We start from the raw sequence: 20,292 nt of genomic DNA on the forward strand, positions 1-20,292 counted from the left end.
CGCTTTCGAAACAAAAGAACGGGTCTATTGTATACTTGTATTGTTAACCATCAGAGCGCGTTTGACGTTGACGTACACGTTTTCGGGGTCAGTTTCTTCAACTCTGTTCAGGTTTGGCCAGGATAAGTCAAAGAATTTCAAAATGCGTGTGAAATGCAAGAGGAAAATGATGGAATTATAAAATTGCCATATAGTCAATGCCAGGGAATTTTATACGGAGCTCGGCATTATCTATCCATTATCCACGTTATTTTACCTTTATCCATACTCAAAAATTATCCACAGAATGTTAAATCGTATTATAATCCACAATTTTATTTATAAATAATCGGTTATCCACCAATTTGTGGATAATGGATAGATAATGCCGAGCTCTAATTTTATATTAATTTCTTTAGTTGTAGTGTGGACTAGAATATTTAAGACATTCGTGGTAAAATTTAAAATGAGCACTTGTGTTAATTAAAAATCGTATCACCTCAACCATCTCTTTTTAACGAAGTTGGTCAGTTGGGTGAGAGGGTGCGCTGGTAGGAGTAGAAATGTAGTTGGGAAAAGAGACTCGGAGAGAGGGGTAGCGTACGGTGCCTGGTTGCCGGTGCACTTCAGCTTCGATCCGAAACCATCCATTCCGGTATTCGAGGCTTCGGAAGTAATAGTCTTACGTGACTCTTAGCAGACGGTCGTTGGCACTACGCTCCGGGATATCCTCGAGCAAGGACGGCCCCCAACAACAGTCTCTCTGTCGTCTCGCTCGCGCAAGCTATTCTTCTAACCCAGTCTCGCTATTCCATTGCCGTTTATAGGAATTAACGTCAAAGACGTTTTAAGAACTTCCGTAGCGACGTCACGAGACGATCGAGCTCTTCAATCGTTTTCAACAATGGATTAAAACGGGTCGTGGCTCGGTGACATGGTTAAGAAGATTATCTAAGACGCGATGACAGACAAGATGTCAGTCTTGCCGACAGTGACAATGTGGTTACCTCTCATCACTATTATTCTTCTGTTTCTCGGACAGTGGTTGTGCATTGTGGATGGTGAGTTATTCCTATCTGTGGTTTAATTGGCGTTGTGAATTTGTGTTTTAGTTTCGTTCAATGAAGGGTCAAGTTTGTTATTCTGTTTTATGAGATGTGCTGAGGGGTTTTGTCATCAGGGTTGTGACAGTATCTGGAATGTCGTGAAAGTTGAAAATTGATATCATGGAATTTTAAGGTTGTCGTCAGAGAATTTTAAGGTTTTCGTCAGGGAATTTTAAGGTTGTCGTGCAAGTCAGGGAATTGTTTTTAAGTCTTTAGGTTTCTTAAGCCACATTTTGTTCCAAATTTAGAAGATGGTCGTCAACTATAGCTAATGGAATTAACCAGAGCCTCCGAGATATCTAGGCCCATGCATGTCGATTTTTACGTGGGGAAATATCCAGTTTCATAGAGGAAATATTTTTACCCTTTGTGTGTACGAGGTGGCGCTTTAATGACCGTTGCGACCGGGGTCTTCCATAAATTATCTATGACATTTTAGGGGCCAATTATAAAACTTTTATGAAAGAGGAAGGTTTCACCTTTAAATTAACGTAATTTTTTAGGGGCTATTCACTTTTTATTGAATCTATTGGTCAGATTGTATGGACAAAAAAGTAATTATGAGATTTTAACATCGTTGTTTTTTTAGGAAAACAAAACTTCTTGAAGTTGCTAATTCACAGTTTTCATATACCATTAGAGGATTTTTTACCCCTTCAAAACCTTTCATTTTTTTTAACCTTAACATTTTTATCCTTTACTTCTTTGGAATGATTGTTTAATAAAGGTCTTCTGATTTTCAAAAACAGTTTTTAACTATCCGCGACCTCGCTTCACCGCTCTACGTCTATACCTTCCCCTAATATTGTAGCAGTTGACGCGGTCATGAGGCTGAACTTGTTTATTTTACGGTGCTGAAAGCGCCACCAAGCGGGAAAACACGGCGAACTAAATTAGTCAAAAAAATATTCTCGCTTCGCTACATGCATGGGCCTAGATATCTCGGAGGCTCCGAATTAACAAAGCTTTCCGTTGTTAAGAACAGGGCAATTAGGTGCAGAACTTTAAAACCATTTGGTCTACCTTACCTCCTGTCAATATCACAGGGAAGCAATTAATACCTTTCCAAGGTAAACTTAGTAACCTTCGCGTGTTTTAGAGCTAACCGTTCCCTTCAAGCTTCCGTGCACGGCGTAAAGCGGTAGTTTGGTCTTGTCTATCTTTCCTCTAGCGGTGGTGGCCGCGTTAACCAAGCCTGAATGGGAACGCCAGCGAAACTATAATCCGATATGCATTAGTAATGGTGAAGCGCCCGACCTTAAACGAATTGTTTCCAATTATAGCCAGCCAGTGTCTTCTTAATTCGAGAATACCCCGAGTCAGTAAATAATTGAATTCATGATTGGGGATTGTCTGTTTTATCTTATTACCTTAGTTTAAAATCTTAATGTATAATCAAAGCATACGGGATTAGCACAAACTCCGTACTCCGCTATTCTGATCGATTTACAAAATATAAGACAATGAAAATAGAACTAACAGAAAGTGAAAAGTAGGCGGTAAATACAATCATTGCCTATGTGGTGACGAAAAATATAATGTACTCCCCTCGCCTTATACGGGGTAAACACTTATGAAGCGCAAGTAGGAAGTCAAATTAAATTTCATTTAGCAACCAAGACTGATTGAACTACGAAATCTATGACAATTTCCAAGAAGCAAAATTATAATACTTAACTCACTAACTTGTGATTACCGAATTAACTTTGCGGGTTTGAATGCCGGTCAAAACGCACCGTGACAATTAAAACTGTTTATTAACGTTGAATTTAATTGTCATTTGAAGAAAGTACACTTGAGGTAAAAACTTCTATCCGACTCAACTGTTATTCCATTACCAACTAGTCTGGTATACTCTTTACATTGAACATTATAGGTTGGTGAAGTCTAATTCGGTTTACTTTCTTTAAGATCAACTAGCCTACCTATATATAATGGGGGCTGGGCTCGTAATAGTAGCCACATCGTACCGTACTTAACAGGCGTACAGATAAATTGAGTGAATAGGCCCTGGATGCGCTACCTTAACTGTTTTAAAATAATTACTTCAATTGTTTTACTTCTGTTATAATTATAATAGTGTGACACGAACGGAAAACGTGAGTGAGTAGCCCCACGATGCGCATCCTTTAACAACGGTAAAACGAAATACCCATTAAAAGAAGTACAGAAAATCAGATGCCCTAACATAAAATTGATCCTTACTTCAATAAATTTACTTACGTTATAATTGTAATATCCGGGGCCACAAGCTAGTAGTTTCTTTTAAAATTATTCACGATTTGTGGAGAAATACAGATAACTTCTAATAATAACCACCACTTTAAGATTATTCTAAATATAACGAAGGTATATACTTGCTTTTGCTTTTTAAAAAATCCCCTCGATTTCTTTGAAATTTGAAATAAGGGAGTGGGATTGAAAGCGTGAAACCCTCATTTTCGACGGGTGACCGGAATTTTAAAGGGAGTATTAAACCTATTTAAACTAAGGCAATACCGTAATCCTCTCTCTTGGTTTAACTATATCGGGCAAACGTAAAACACAATTCATAATGCTTAACTTTACTAGTACAATTAAATGCAATTCTTAAACTTACTATTTATAATACCCATCTTTTTAAAATACGCGAACGAAAATCATCACCGCACCACAATTCTCTTCCATTCAATCTCCCTTCAATGACGAACGAAAAATTTTATACTGATAAAGGCGCTACTCTTTCAAGTCTACTAGTACTAGTACGAGTACAACAGGGCAAGTCAAACTAAGAGCCTCATCGTAGATGTACATCATACGATGTGGCTAAAAAAGGCGCAAAATTCACTGATTAACTGAGAATCCATTAAAAATCACCCCGAGATTGTACGACTTTATTTAGATTAAATTAATGCCAAATGAATTAAAATGAAAGTACCTACAATATTGTAATTCAAGCTATTTCATTCGCAACTCCTAATCGAGTTATTTGTTCATTACGTCCAATTCAAAACTATGTCAAATATATCGCTTACCCTTTTTATTATTTGTATTTAACTCATTTAAACCGCTAATGACCGCAGTAAAAAAACAAAGTACGAGACCAAACTTATAAAGACTGTATAGGTTAAAAATTCAACCCCAGTAGCTGTCTCATCTTTCGTTTCGCGCCAAAACTTGGTAGCCCTGGAACTAAGATAAGAGAAAGACAAGTTGGGAAAACCAAAATATTACCTCTCCGAGTCAAGAGGAGAACTACTTCAAACCTTAATTAATTATGGAATTATTTCTCTTTTCTATGTTAAAATTTACGAATTATTAAAGTAGTATTGAAGGCAAAGCGCATATACAGTAAAGCAGACGACATTTTTCATCCAGGTTAGATATGCCTTAGCTTTATTTTCTAATCTCTAAAGCCAGGTTTATGCCATCTACAGTTGTAGTATAGCTTAAGTAATATATAAACAGCCATTTCAAATAAAAATATAAAAATTGTTTTTGGAATATCAAATGAAGCAGAGCTTTATAGTTACAAAACTATGTGTATTCTTCGAAATTACAATAAAATCCCTATAATCAATTTATACTAGGACAAAAACAAATATAAAGGTATTATAGGATTTCTTTACATATCTACAGAAGGCGAACTACTAACGTGGCGCATTAAACAACGGACGGACGCACACACACAGATAAACTCATAGTGCTATTTAACTCTTCCTTTATTAATTTGCAACCCTCTTTTCTATTCGTTGGTGCTGAACGCGCACCGCCGCTAAGGTAAAGGATGCTACTTTAAACATGTTACTAATATTGATTAACCAAATGAAAACAAGGAATTGAGCAAGCCAGTGTTCTCTTTAATTTCTGGGTATCTTAATTAATAACAATTTATACTTAAACTAGGTGTAGGCTTAAGACTATATCGCTATCTAATAATATAGCCAGGTGTTGCCCTACTATTACGATTGCATGAGACAAAGAAAATAATGATCAAAATGTGAGGCACTTATCACTTCGCGACACATCGGTGGAGGGCTTCTGAAATCGTTCTCTACATCCGTCCTTTTGACTCAGACATACGGGGTGGACGTCTACAGTTGGTGTCCTTGTATGTCGTTACATAATAATAGTTGGCGTGGCCATCGCCTTGGCTATCATCATTATGACGTCAGTTCTGACTCCTGTTCTCGTCTCCCTTCGGTTCTGAGGTACTTCGGAACGCTTTCGGGAACCAGTCTCCCGTGATTCCAGCCTAGTTAGTTTAACCTGGGTCGTTCTGCCATTAACGTTTCTAAGTACTCCGCTCCGCTATGTTCTCACGGTAAAAGTCTACTGCTTTAGTCATAGTCTATTAACCGACTCTTGGATTGTTGTTCCGTCCGACTCGGTATCTTCGGTCCTTCTCTTCTGTGGTCTCGAAAACAACTCGCATCCTCTTTTTACCCCTTTTTCTGATGTTGTTAAAGTAAGGCACCAATCATGTCGGTCAACATTGGTGAGGCTGGTTTGTAACCCGTTATTAGTGGCTCTTGCTTTCGCGCTAAACGATGTAAGTGGCTAGCACCTTCGCGGTAACCAATGACGTCAATGCGAGGGCTTTTTAACCCTGGAGTCGCGTTGTCTCATGACCTTTCAATGCCATAGCTTTTTGTAATCCTGGCGTTGCGTTGTCTCATGACGTTTTGGACGGCTCCAGATTACCTAGCTCTGGCTACCTGGCTTTAAGCATGCATGGGCCTACGTGTCTATACAGTCTTCTCGAATCGCAGCAATGGAAAAGAACAGCGCATTTGCGTGAATTTTAATTTATATTTATTAATATTCATATTTTTTTTCGTATTAGTTTAGCAAACTGATCCTCATAAATAGCGCTCAACGCTTAACCACGTAACAAAGTCAAATTATCAACATCAATAATTAAGTAACAAAGTCAAATTATCAACATCAATAATTAAGTAATAAAGTCAAATTATCAACATCAATAATTAAGTAACGAAGTCATAAATTCTCAACATCAGTAATTTAGTAACAAAGTAACAAAGTCATAAATTCTCAACATCAATAATTAAGTAACAAAGTCAAATTCTCAACATGATTAATTATGTAACAGAGTCATAAATTCTCAACATCAATAATTAAGTAACAGTCATAAATTCTCAACATCAATAATTAAGTAACAGAGTCATAAATTCTCAACATCAATAATTAAGTAACAGAGTCATAAATTCTCAACATCAATAATTAAGTAACAAAGTCAAATTCTCAACATGATTAATTATGTAACAGAGTCATAAATTCTCAACATCAATAATTAAGTAACAGTCATAAATTCTCAACATCAATAATTAAGTAACAGAGTCATAAATTCTCAATATCAATAATTAAGTAACAGAGTCATAAATTCTCAACATCAATAATTAAGTAACAAAGTCAAAATCTCAACATGATTAATTATGTAACAGAGTCATAAATTCTCAACATCAATAATTAAGTAACAGTCATAAATTCTCAACATCAATAATTAAGTAACAGAGTCATAAATTCTCAACATCAATAATTAAGTAACAGAGTCATAAATTCTCAACATCAATAATTAAGTAACAGAGTCATAAATTCTCAACATCAATAATTAAGTAACAAAGTCAAATTTTCAACATGATTAATTATGTTATGTAACAGAGTCATAAATTCTCAACATCAATAATTAAGTAACAGAATCATAAATTCTCAACATCAGTAATTAAGTAACAAAGTCATATTTTTTAGTATCAATAATTAAATAACTAAGACAATTTCCCAACATCGAAAATTATATAACTAAGTTGTAATTACGTAACTAAAACGCATATTTTAAAGAAACCAATAATAAAGTTTGTTTATTATAAAGCCCTGATAATTGTTGCTGTCTGATAAGTACTGTTCTCTAGTGTGAGTGTTGGGCTTGAAATAATACCAATTTCTGACCCTGCATTAACGGATTAAAGACACTGTCCTATCGTATAAGGTAGTCACAAGTAATTTACTGCAAAAGTCGATGTATCATGGAAATATTCCAGAATTGACACACATTCATGAAGCCAAAATACCCAGCGGATTTTACAGTTACACCAATGTTGCTTCTATTTGATAATTATGTGTTCGAAAATCTGACAATTTCCCTTCAAGAAAGCAAATCGTTTGGGAAATGGAAGTTAACGTTACTTTGCTCTACACATCCAGTGACTTTGCCCGAAGCTCAGTTATCCACCAAGACTTACTAAACGGGATCGTTTGGGAAATGGCAGCGAACGTCACATCATGCCACACATCCAGTGACTTTGCCCGAAGCTCAGTTTTCAACCAAGACTTACTAAACGGGATCGTTTGGGAAATGGCAGCGAACGCCACATCATGCCACACATCCAGTAACTTTGCCCGAAGCTCAGTTTTCCACCAAGACTTACTAAACGGGATCGTTTGGGAAATGGCAGCGAACGTCACATCATGCCACACATCCAGTGACTTTGCGCGAAGCTCAGTTTTCCACCAAGACTTACTAAACGGGATCGTTTTGGAAATGGCAGCGAACGTCACTTCATGCCACACATCCAGTGACTTTGCCCGAAGCTCAGTTTGCCACCAAGACTTACTAAACAGGATCGTTTGGGAAATGGCAGCGAATGTTTTTTTGGACCAGGTTTGCATTTCAGTTTGCGCAAACGAGCTTCTTGAATATATGTGAAGAACAAGAAACTATGTTACTTGCGTCATTCGAACTCTCCCGTGAGTCGAATGCTTCAACATTGTAAACACATTGACTAATGCAGTAAGAAATGTGACAATTAAACGCAATTTGTCCTTTTTTAATCCTTTAACCCTTGATCAGAAATTCTCAATTATTACAAAATCTTGACATATACATACACCTAGACAACAGAACTTGATAGACAACAACAACGTTAAATGATACAGGACTCAAAGTAGGTATCGCCAGGAAACCAAAAAACGGACCTGAAACATTTTAATAGCAAATTTACATTAACACTCCCCTCCCCCTCCCCGAATCAAAAAGTAACAATCGGGAGAGTTCTCCCCCTTAATTACGTAACTAACTATATTGTATACTATATGGATGTTTTGATAAAACATGATAACAAAGAATTTGTATGTTCTATGTACCAAAAACCTACGCATGCAAAATCATTTTTAAATTTTAGATCATCCCATAACGAAAAAATAAAAATAGGCATTGTAAAAACATTTAAAAAACGAATAGAATATTTATCAGATAAACCACTTAGCGATAAAAATAAGTTCAAAGAACAATTTATAAATAGTGGATACCCGAACCACTTAATTGATCAAATAATTAACAATCATGATGTCGAGAATATTAAAACCAAGGAAAAACTAGAACACATTATATCATTACCCTATGTTAAAGGAATCTCTGAAAAGACAAACAGACAATTAAAAAAACACACTATTACCTTAGTTAACAAAACAACGAACACATTAAAATCAGAATTAATTAAAAATAAACCTAGAATAGATGAAATGAAAAAAACAGGTATAATATATGAAATTAGATGTAAATGTGATAAAAAATACATAGGACAAACATAACGACAACTAAAGAAAAGACAAACAGAACATAAATATGCTGTAAAAAAATATGACGAAACCAATGGACTGGCGACCCATATAAAACCAAACAACGACCATCAAATTGATTGGGATTTAACTAGGGTTTTATGCCAAGAAACTAATTGGTACAAACGATGTTTTAAAGAATCAGTATATATTAAAGATAGAGGAAATTTAAACTTAGATCAAGGTTCGGTAAACATAAGCGGGTGGGGAAGATTTAACTTAAATAAAAAATGATATAAAAAAACGATTTAAAAAAAGGGGGCAATGTCACCTTCAACCTATGTAAAAAAATGAAAATTGGTTACTCGTAAAATTAAATTATTTTAGTTCATTTTTAAAACTGGCTGAGGAAGGACCGCGGTCCGAAAGCTCCCAAATTTGTAAAATTTTAAACTTTAAATAAACTTATAAAAATTTACTCCATGAAGTAGCAGTTCTTATTAAATAAACAACATTCGCAATATTAAAATACCATGGATCAGAAATTCAATATCTACGATTGTATACTATAATTTCGCTACTTTAAATCTATCTCGTCTATTGCCCTCTAAATAATGTGAACATAGTGGAAATAGTATTAGTAAAACTCAATGGAAATGTATTCATTGATAAAACCCAAAGTACATAGAAATAGAAACAAAAAGTACACTTCGTTGAAACTTGCTAGTGCCATGTAATATGCGGAGTCCTCCTTTATCTCAGAATAGTGTTTACCCCCTCTGCACAGGGAACAAGCCGTGAATTGGCTCATAAAGTAGCAGATGCTAGCTCTAGTACCAAAAATTAACGTTAGGATAGCCAGCATCATCTACTACTTTCTATAATTTTCCTGATCGGTTAGTTCATGTAATCGGTTAAGCGGATTGCAGTTTGCTTCTCAGTTTACATGTAGTCTACAGTCAATGGAAGGGAATTGTTAATGAAGTGTACTTTTTGTTTATATCTATACACTTTTGATGAAACCCTGTTCTTCTAACGTAATTTGTGAGCAGGCTCAATGAGATTTATTTATTCCACACAGGAATATTTTAATCTGAATTTACACCTATTGCGTTATTCCACACAGGAATATTCAAATTTGTTGAATATTCTTTATTCCGCACATCAGGTTTGAATCCACTAAGAGTAAAATCCCCAATTATTACAAAATCCTGATATTTACATATATCTAGACAACAGATCTTGATAGACAACAACGTTCTCCCCGTAACAGACCACTTCATTATTGACATGGGTAAAGAGAACTTAACAGGGCGTAAGGGTGCGTCAAGAAGCACCACTAGAGGCATTGCGAGTTAGCTAGCCTCCCGCGTGTAGTTAACTCGGGCTCCATCAGACTTTGCCACTTGGCAAGTCGGAAGGAACCCCTCCGCCACTGCGCGTTGGTTTCTCTACAAGCAATTAAAGGAATGGTCTACAACGTAACAATCACTTCTGAACCCTAATGTTTAATAGCAATCTTACATTACATCTCCCCCTCTGAACAAAAGGAACAATCGAGAACTCTCCCTTAATTACGTAACAAACTGTTTCGACCTCTTGTATGCTAGAAAATATACTAACATTTTGATACTCGTCCATTTTTCCTCTACTTCATAAGAACATAGTGGAAGTTGTACTAGTAATCCTCAATGGGAATGTCTTTCATCATAAATTTTGACTATCTTTATTTATGCTATTAGGTTTTTGTGTCAAAACATAATTTGTTACGTAAAATTTCCCATGACCTTCCCACCTCCCAAGGTAACAATTAGCAACATTGAATCAAACCCCCTCCAACCCTGTTATTGTTAAATAATTTGTGAACGGCCCCAAAGCCCCAATAAGATTTTGTTATTCCACACAGGAATATTGCAATTTGAATTCACACAGAATTCTTTATTCCACACAGCAATATTACAATTTGAATTCACACAGAATTCTTTATTCAACACAGCAATATTGCAATCTGAATTCACACGTAATACTTCATTCCGTACAGGAATACTGCAATTTGAATTCACGCAGAATTCTTTATTCCACACAGGAATATTGCAATTTGAATTTGCACAGATTTCTTTCTTTCACACAGGAATGCAAGCCATTTAGGAAGTTGGCAAATGGAACCCCAGAGTTAAAGGGCGTTTTTTGCAAGCCATTTAGCAAGTTGGCTAATGGAACCCCAGAGTTAAAGGGCGTTTTTTGCAAGCCATTTAGCAAGTTGGCTAATGGAACCCCAGAGTTAAAGGGCGTTTTTTGCAAGCCATTTAGCAAGTTGGCTAATGGAACCCCAGAGTTAAAGTGCGTTTTTGCAAGCCATTTAGCAAGTTGGCTAATGGAACCCCAGAGTTAAAGGGCGTTTTTGCAAGCCATTTAGCAAGTTGGCTAATGGAACCCCAGAGTTAAAGGGCGTTTTTGCAAGCCATTTAGCAAGTTGGCTAATGGAACCCCAGAGTTAAAGGGCGTTTTTGCAAGCCATTTAGCAAGTTGGCTAATGGAACCCCAGAGTTAAAGGGCGGTTTTGCAAGCCATTTAGGAAGTTGTCTAATGGAACCCCAGAGTTAAAGGGCGTTTTTGCAAGTCATTTAGCAAGTTGGCAAATGGAACCCCAGAGTTAAAGGGCGTTTTTGCAAGCCATGTACGTAGTTTTATACAGGCATGACGTGTAATAGAGTAGTGGCGGTAGAGAGGAAAGTAGACTACATATTCCCCCCTTTGGTCGCGCTCTTGTAAGAGAAGAAACTGTAAGCGCCCAGTAGGCGGACTAAGAGATAGAAGGGTTTGACGTTTCATCTTACCTTACCGCCACCGCTCTATTAATTAATTACAGGCTAAGACCCTCCCGGGTAAGCCAAGTAGATACAGCCACCCTCTCCACCCACTTTTATCTACTACTGGTTTTACTGTGAATAGTCGCTTGATAAATATATTTTTAGACACCAAGATTTGCCAGCTTTAAATTTCTTTTTTTTTCGACAAAACATATTTCTTTGTGATAAGAATAATTGTTTTCTCTATAAAAGGCTACGTATCGGTCTATAAAGCTCTGTTTTCAAACCATAAATATAATTATCAATGATAATCTGTTGAGTATTTTCACTTGAGACGAGGTAACAATGCTAGGAATTCCATCAACTATTAATTAACAAAGCTATTACAGCTAGGACAACAGACACCCCTATTCCTTTTTAACAAAACATATTCCTTTATGATACGAGTAGTAAGTTTCTCTGTAACAGGCCTCGAATCTGTCTCGGAATAGTTTGTTTCCGAACGCTAAATCTAACTGGCAATGATAGTCTGTTGAAACTTTCTCTTCAAGGCCAGGCATAAGTGTCATATCAAAGGAATCAAAGAACATCTTCAGTGCCGTTTTACTTTTTAAAAAATTTATGTTAAAATCTCCCACAACAACTGTTGGAACAGAGTAGGTCTGGGAGTATCGAAGATTTTTGGTATCGATACCGGTATCGAGTACTGAATATTGTATTCGATACCGGGTATCGGTATCGGAGAAAAAAATACTCGATACCCAAAGTATCGAGTACTTTTTTTTAAAGCGCCACCTATGATAGATTTTGCGTATTTAATTATAATAAGCTTTGTAATTAGTTTTTTTTCTCGGAAAACCATTGCTGCAATATTTTAATATTTAATTTAAATTTATTTAATCTAATTTTTAAGATGTGATTTTAATTTAGTTAGAGCTATTCACATAAATTTTCTGTACGCCTTTTAAGTTCGGTACGAAAGCTTGAATCCTTTGGAATATAATAGAATAGATTGTATCACACCTCAGAGTAAATTTTCTGGACATCATTTTGACTTTGGAAAATAATTTTTAAAAAACAATATCCACTCTAGAAAGCTAGAATCCTTTTAAGTATAATAAAACACGTCGAAACGCGTCCAAGTTAAATTTCAGGTCGTTTGTATCAATAGGACGAAGGAACTGGCCAAAAAACATACCTCCTCCTATAGAACTTAATATTAATTTTCGGTTACTACGAATTTTCTTCAAAAGTCGCGCTTATATATGTAAATCCAACTCTTTGAACGGGATTCTATAGCACGAGCAGCTTGCGTCGTTTTGTGCGCGATCGAATGGGCTATGGTTGAAGAAGCTACGTCTGACGTCAGTCTACTCTAGGGATGGAGTATAGAGACTAAACTAGGTCGACGAGGGAAAAATTCACGTGTTAAAATATAAAGCAAATGATTGGCCGCAAGTTTCAAAAATAAACGTTCCTTCGATTCCAGGGGGAAAAGATAGGGGGATAAAGTACTCGATGCTTCGGATTTTTCGAAAGTACTCGATACCAGTATCGGATCCCAAAAACGGTACTCGATACCGGTATCGAAAGACTGAAGTACTCGATACCAAGTTGGCATCGAGTAGTATCGAACAGCCCTAGAACAGAGGCATCATATCTAATATCGAATAAAGGATTAAAATCCTCAAAAACAGATCTCAAACTCGCTCCGGGCGATTTATACAACAAAACAATAGTCATCGGTTCATTTTCAATGGAAACATCCAACCAGCAACGTTCCACATGCGAATTTCTGAAAGGTCTATCAGTTCGCAAAACCCTATTATCCAAATCGTTAACAACATTTTCGGGTGTATCTTTTAAATAAATGGAAGAACCAAATGCAATTCTACGTGCCGTTCTTGGCAGATAAATACCCCCCACTTCCTTAAAGGATGGCACACTAAAATCATCGGTATCTTTCTTCCACGTTTCAACAAAGCATAATAACTGGGCATTTTTTATTACCGTGTCTGCTAAAATATCATCCAAATGCGCGTTTAAGGACTGCACATTATGAACATAAATGTAAACACGTTCGTTCAAAAACGGTAATACAATACTCCTCGTAGCTCGTAATCTTTGAAGTTCAATTTCTACTTGATTGTTCTTAGGCGCATTTGGAACTTGAAATTTACCCTCAATATACAAACCGGAGGCGTTTCTAGCCCTACTACAAGCAACGTATAAATGAGTTCTCTCTAATTTCTTTCTGGGATTACAATGCACTACTACGGACGAATATGCATCGCCTTGACTCTTGTGTATCGTAATAGCCTCAGAAATGACCAAAGGAAACTGTCTCCTAGAGACTGAAACATTATTTTGCCTCCATTTTCTACTAAATGCCTTAATAACTTTTTCGACAGGAGTCCAAGTCCTGTTATAGTTATTCTGCTCGTACAATCCAAGACACTTTTGTCTCAACAACTTCCCAACATTAGCATCAGCAAACTCAATCCAAACTCTGAACGGAATTTGTTCCCCGAGCCTATTAGTACCGTACTCTATCTATCTTAACCAACCTGTCGCACCATTCGTAAGTCCATCAGACGTATCTACATTGTTAGTCATCATATATCTCGCACCACAAACGAGAGTTAGTTCTTTAGGAAGACCATACGTATCAGACGTTGCTAACGTTTGAACTTGGGAAAGAATGTTACTTTTAACTTCGCTACTAAGATCACCATTTACAACATCTACTGAAAATGAAATACACTTTTCCCTACTCATTTTTAATAGAGTCTCTTGGTTAAATTGGTTGACTTCAACGTTAGTAGGGAAAAGATGTATCGCTTCTTTTGGCGGTACACGCCCTCTGTTTACTTCTAAACTTACGAATAAGTCAATATCATCCTGATTCATAGTTCCCACAGCCATTCTATTCAAAGCTTCCGCAAACCTCTTATCATCGTTTTGCCTCATAATCTCTTCAAGCTCACTAAATTGGAATTCCTCCCATATTGGGTTACCAATTAAAGACGCATATGGATTGTCACTATTACTTTGACTTTGAAAAGCGAAATGATCCCGGACGGGTCTAAGTTGGTTAAAATCTCCAACTAAAAGTACAGAGACACCACCAAAATAATCTGGGCAACCCATTATCTCTTGCAATCTCGAGTTGACTCGGTTAAAAACCTTCGCACCAACCATTGATATTTCGTCAATAATTAACAACTTCACTTGACCATACATCAATCTACAATTGTGAAGAGTTTCACTTTCTAATCTGGAAATGCTTCCGGCAAATTGACTGACGGGTAGACAAAAGGTACTATGCAAAGTCGCCCCACCTATATTAAAGGCAGCCTTGCCCGTAGGTGCGCATCGCAGAACTTTAACCTCCGAGGGATTAGACCCTGGTTGCTTATTGTAAAATCTAGTAACAGATTCAAGACCTATGGACAAGTCACCTTTAAGCTTCGGCGCATCTTTAATCCTAATCAACCCATGTTGATGAGGAGAGCCTCTTTGCTGTATTTCAACCCTGAAGTAATAATCTTCAATAACACCAAGAGGGCCTAGCTTTTGCAGAGCTTTAAGAAGAGCCCGAAAACGGTGGTCAAAATATCTAGCACAAGTAACAGGATCATCCTGAATCAACTTTGCTTTTTCCGAAAAACTTAAATTGCCAATATCATCATTCGCTAAGCGATCCTGACCCGAGATCACCCTCAATATGTTCAAAAGCTCAGGCCATTTGCCTTCCGCAGCTGAAAACGTTATAAAAAAGGTAGCCGTACCAAGCTGCCTAATCATAGCCATTAACTCTTTCTGCCTATGCTGCCAATATGAAGGCGAGGACTGCAAATTTTCTAATACTCTAAAACCATCATCCTGCTTAACAATTGAATCGAGTGCACCAGCAGACGATAAAAACCCAGCAGTGTAGTTTGAGCCATCTTTTCTCTTGGTTTTTCTCATACAAACTTGTATGGAATCTCTAACTTTCATAGTTTCCAACTTAACAAAAGTGTAAAACAATTTAGACGGATTTTTAGCACAACGCCTATCAATATTACGAAGCTCCCACTTAGCAATGTCCCCAAAACTACCTTTAACTTTAAGGCCTCTCTTCTGACCCACATAAATACTGGGGAATGACAATTCCTCCGCGTCCTCGTCATAGAGTAAAGACATTGGCGTTTGACGTTCACCAGGAGCAAACTTAACATGCATGGTATTAGTGGGTAGGAAATCAGACAATGACACTAACAACGTGTCTGGATTCCCAACTGGGAATGAATTAACTTCGTTAGATTCATTCCAAATTTCATCGCTATCATTCTCATTCTCTACATTCATTGACCCTTGTGGGTTTTCACTTAATGTATCACCATGGTTTAACTGACGGTCATTTTCGTCAACAATAAATTCAAGTTCTTCTGGAATTGGATCTAATATATCGCTCCTAACGGTTATCCCATGCTTAATATACAACGGTGTTTTCACCAAAACCTTAAGAGCTTCGTGCATTTTTTTCGGCCTAACAGTTTCATACAAATAGGGTGTATTATATTGCATTCTCCTCATAAACTCAATTTGAATAGTATCTGTTTCACGAGGTAACCGTGGTAACACTGACACTGTAGACTCTACATTTATAGGAAAGTTGACCACGTTTCCCTTAATCCCCCTTTGTTGATCACAACCTAACCTTCTTATTTGCATAAAAGGTATTCGTGGTGAGATCATTCTTTCCTCTAAATTTGAAAAATTAACTAGTTCTACCGGAATTTCGGGAAACTCAAAGCCATTTTCTTTGGAAAACTTGGGTTTTTCGTTTTTCTTTACAGCTTTATTACAAGCACTGCATAAAAATACTCTGTCACTCAGCTCACGACGGTGAATACCGGGGACAGCCAAAAACACCGCAGACTTAACTAAGCTACCAGATGCTTCACATGGCCACGTTGGACCTTCTTTAATGGTATCAAAATACGTCTGCTCTATAACTAAAGGATTTGCTCTCCTTTCTGCCACAGACAATCTGTTTCTAGAACGTTCAGAGTTCCTAAACTCGACATTTGCACGACTTTCAGCCATAGCCGACTGTTTTTTAGCTACTTCAGTGTTTCTATACTCTACATCTTGGCGTTTTCTAGCCATACCCAACTGATTCCTCGCACGTTCTGCTTCAACGTAGTCTAAATCTTGGCGTTTACTAGCCATACCCAACTGATTTTTCACACGTTCTGCTTCAACATACTCTAAATCTTGGCGTTTACTAGCCATACCCAACTGATTTTTCACACGTTCTGCTTCAACATACTCTAAATCTTAGCGTTTACTAGCCATACCCAACTGATTTTTCACACGTTCTGCTTCAACGTAATCTAAATCTTGGCGTTTTCTTGCCATACCCAACTGATTTTTCACACGTTCTGCTTCAACGTAATCTAAATCTTGGTGTTTTCTTGCCATACCCATCTGATTTCTTACACGTTCTGCTTCAACGTGCTCCAAATCTTGGCGTTTACTAGCCTTACTTAATTGGTCCTTAACTCTTTCGCTTGCTCTATACCATTCATCAAGCCTTTTCATTCGCTTAGTAAGTATACCATACTGATTTTCCCTTTCACGATATGACTCATTCTCTCGCTTCTTTGCCATAGATCGCGCCTCCTTCATTCTAAACTCTTCATTTTGTCTCAAAATTCTCATTCTTTCTAACGGATACACATTACCATGAGACGTAGAAGGTAATTGTTCATCGTTCGCTATCATTATAGAACTAGCCGATTCATTATTAACTAAATTCATCGATTCGTCGGTTGTAATTACCCCGACTCTTAAAGCGCTTTCACTTGAACTTCCGTCTAATGCATTATCCTTAGTACTACCGTGACCAACAGGCGACTCAATAGAACTAACACACAAATTAGGACTAGAAGTACTAGAAGCTGCACTTTCAGCCTTAGCTTTTTTCTGAGCTGCTAAAACTCTCCTCCTTTCATTTTCTCTTTTCTTAAACTCTGGATCTGACCTTTTTGCCCTCATCCTTTCCCTCGCTTTACGCTTTCGCATTTCATCTTTACTCTCAACATTATCTTCCTCCATTCTATATACAAAACTTCAAATACTCACATAAATCCACAGTACTTCGTTATTTCAACAACAATAATTCCAACTCTAAACAACAATAATTCCAACTCTCAACAACAATAATTTACTAGTAGCAGAAGCCTATAATTAAACCTCCTTCGGAGGGAAGCCTCTATCAAGCCATAGACGCCACGTTAAAAATCTGAAACGTCTTGGTTTCGCGCTTCACTAAAGAGAACACTAAAGTGGTTGAGGACTGACAACTAATGAATAGTCTTTGTAGAAAGAAAATAGTTCGACCTTGCCCAAAAAAAAAGATAAAATAAAATGGCGGTGCACATACGATCAAAATACGAGGAGAGACAATGATAGTCTTTGGAAATCGCCGAATACCAATCTAATATAAGCCTAGTATTCTTTTCAACATTGTTTTTCAGTTTTTGGCACTTTTTCTTGGAATTATTTTTGGAAGTATTCTCTTTCAAATTTAAAAATATTGAACATAACCTTCTTATTGGACCATAAAGTCCTAAGTTTACTTGGGAGTGTTTGTCTAAAGTAAGCGAGATTTTTACAAATAAATTATGTAAAATTTCTTGCCTTTCATTCCCAATATGCTTTACGAAACTTTCACTTGTAATATCGTTTAAAATTAAATCATAAACAGCTTCAATATCCATTATTGAACTAACCCTGGGCCTACCATCACTTTTTTTTTTTCCACCTACTAGCACTAGTGCTTAGCCGTTAGGCCTTGAGCACCAGGAAGAATTGAGCGGGAGACCCTACGCGGCCCAGCACTGACGGGGGCCGCTAGGTCGTATGTGTGTAAGCAGGGAAGGAAATGAGGTTTACTTGGGAGGCGACGGAAGGTGGCATTGGGGTAAGTCACCTCCGGCGGACACGGGACAGTCGGCACCTATAGGGTAGGAACGCCGACATGTGTCGTATTCCCTCAAACTTTGCCGCCCAGAAGCTTGGCTTACAGGAGTGCGCCACACTCCCGGCCTACCATCACTTTATCACAGACTCCACTGTAGCAGACGACAGTTACAATTTCAAAATAGCCGCTGGCGTAGGACTTTTATATCTTATGTAAAGGCGCTATTTTTTCGCCGTCAATAAAATTGTATCGCTGCGTCGATGTCTCTAAGCGCGAAAACAAGACGTTTCACGTTTTTGCCTAGATAGAGGCTTCTCCTCTTATCCGCTTCTGCTAGTAGTTTTACTTACAGCCTACTGGCATAGGAATTCTTATTAAGAATAGCTCCGGCGGATTAAAAAGATCTATTTACAACTAGGTGGGCGTATCAACTCTGCCGTCTCGTTAAACTTAAAAAATATCTTTTATATTTTTGGTTTGACTGTTATCCACAGCTAGATGGTTTTTAGTCAAACGAACAAGAAGCATAAACCCATCAGTGGAAGCTTTACCATTATTTAATACATATCAAAAAATTTTGCTTACAATATAATGTCTACTGGTAGCTTCAAAATGCATTTTTTTAACGCTGACTAACAGTTGGCACAGTTTCGCAAAGCAATCTTGGAATTAAAATTCATATAATTTTTTAATAAAGAAAGTCTATTTTGGCCCGAGAAACAGGGAAAAAAAAGAAATGGCCTAATTTTTTTACATTCACACACAAACGATTAAAAATATGCGGTTTTCCATTGTCTGCTAGCAATCTACCACTATGGAGCAATATTAAAGGAGTTATTAATAAAATAAATAAGATCTAATGACATTTTCGTTCTCACTCCAGTGACATTACTCCACAGAAAATGGCAACGGAAAAAGTTTGTCGCTATTTTTTGAATATAAACACAAAACAATCAGGGAGTATGGACTAAGGAATATAAGCTTTACCCTTTTTGCATTATGTTGCATTATACATTTTGTTGTTAATTTCCTATATTATGAAAGAAAAACCGTTTCCGCTCATAAGAGTGGAAATGGTTGGTCTTTCATAACATAGTGTCACACCAGAACCTGCGCTTGTCATTTTCCCAACTAACATGTCTCTTAAAATTCTCGCGTTATCAACTGGGTTCACGCCAATAAAATAGATATAGTCCCATCAGAATCAGAAAGAGTTATTTGTAATAATTCCTCCAGGTTCTTTTCGCCAAGCTGAGAACTACGCGTTTTACGTCACGTTATCCAAAAATCCGACTATTTTCTTTGATGACTGCGCTGGCAGCGTGACGTCACAATTCAAAAACCAAATTCCATCCTGTAGGACACTTCTAACAGCGCTGAGCTCTGCTGATCGCGGCACGGATTTCCGCCATGATGCTTTACTTAATTTTAAAATCTAAACCTGATTATTTTAAAGTGTATTTAACTTTCGGTCTTTCTGAACCGTTAATGTCTCTGCATTACAGAAACGAAAAACTAACCCAAGTGTTTACTTTATGGTTCATTAGGCCTATTGACAAATAAAAGTTCATTAGACCGACAAAGTAGCGTTCTTTTTGAAATCACTAAAGAAAGGATTATGCTATGTCAAATACTTTAACTTTGATTGCATTTGTAAAATACTTTAAATTTGATTGTATTTTTTTCTTTAAAATAATTGGTGAACAGGCAAAAAATTAATTCTTAAAAATAGGTCTTTACTAAAAAATAGTCCAAAATATAAAATAAAATAAACAATATGGCAAAAACATTCTTTTCAAAGGCATTTCTATTTGACTCATCAAAAAAACCCAACTCTTTGAAAATAAATGTAAGAGTTCGCGAGAGG

General features: G+C 36.9%; 1 protein-coding gene across 5 annotated transcripts in view; it reads left to right on the forward strand.

The window, feature by feature from the left end:
• The first annotated feature begins 567 nt into the window (after nt 1-567).
• Nucleotides 568-20,292, forward strand: part of LOC149713674 (cell adhesion molecule Dscam1-like) — a 216,384-nt gene continuing 196,659 nt past the window's right edge. For all 5 annotated transcript variants that reach the window (XM_089849059.1, XM_089849063.1, XM_089849064.1 and 2 more), the window contains exon 1: nt 568-1,040. In XM_089849059.1, the coding sequence (XP_089705185.1) occupies nt 941-1,040 (100 nt within the window). In that variant the 5' untranslated portion in view covers nt 568-940. The remainder of the gene's footprint in view (nt 1,041-20,292) is intronic.

Source organism: Phalangium opilio, unplaced genomic scaffold, assembly GCF_054372755.1.
Source record: "Phalangium opilio isolate 3A_F unplaced genomic scaffold, DU_Popi_V2 ptg000009l_1, whole genome shotgun sequence".
NCBI lineage: Eukaryota > Metazoa > Arthropoda > Arachnida > Opiliones > Phalangiidae > Phalangium > Phalangium opilio.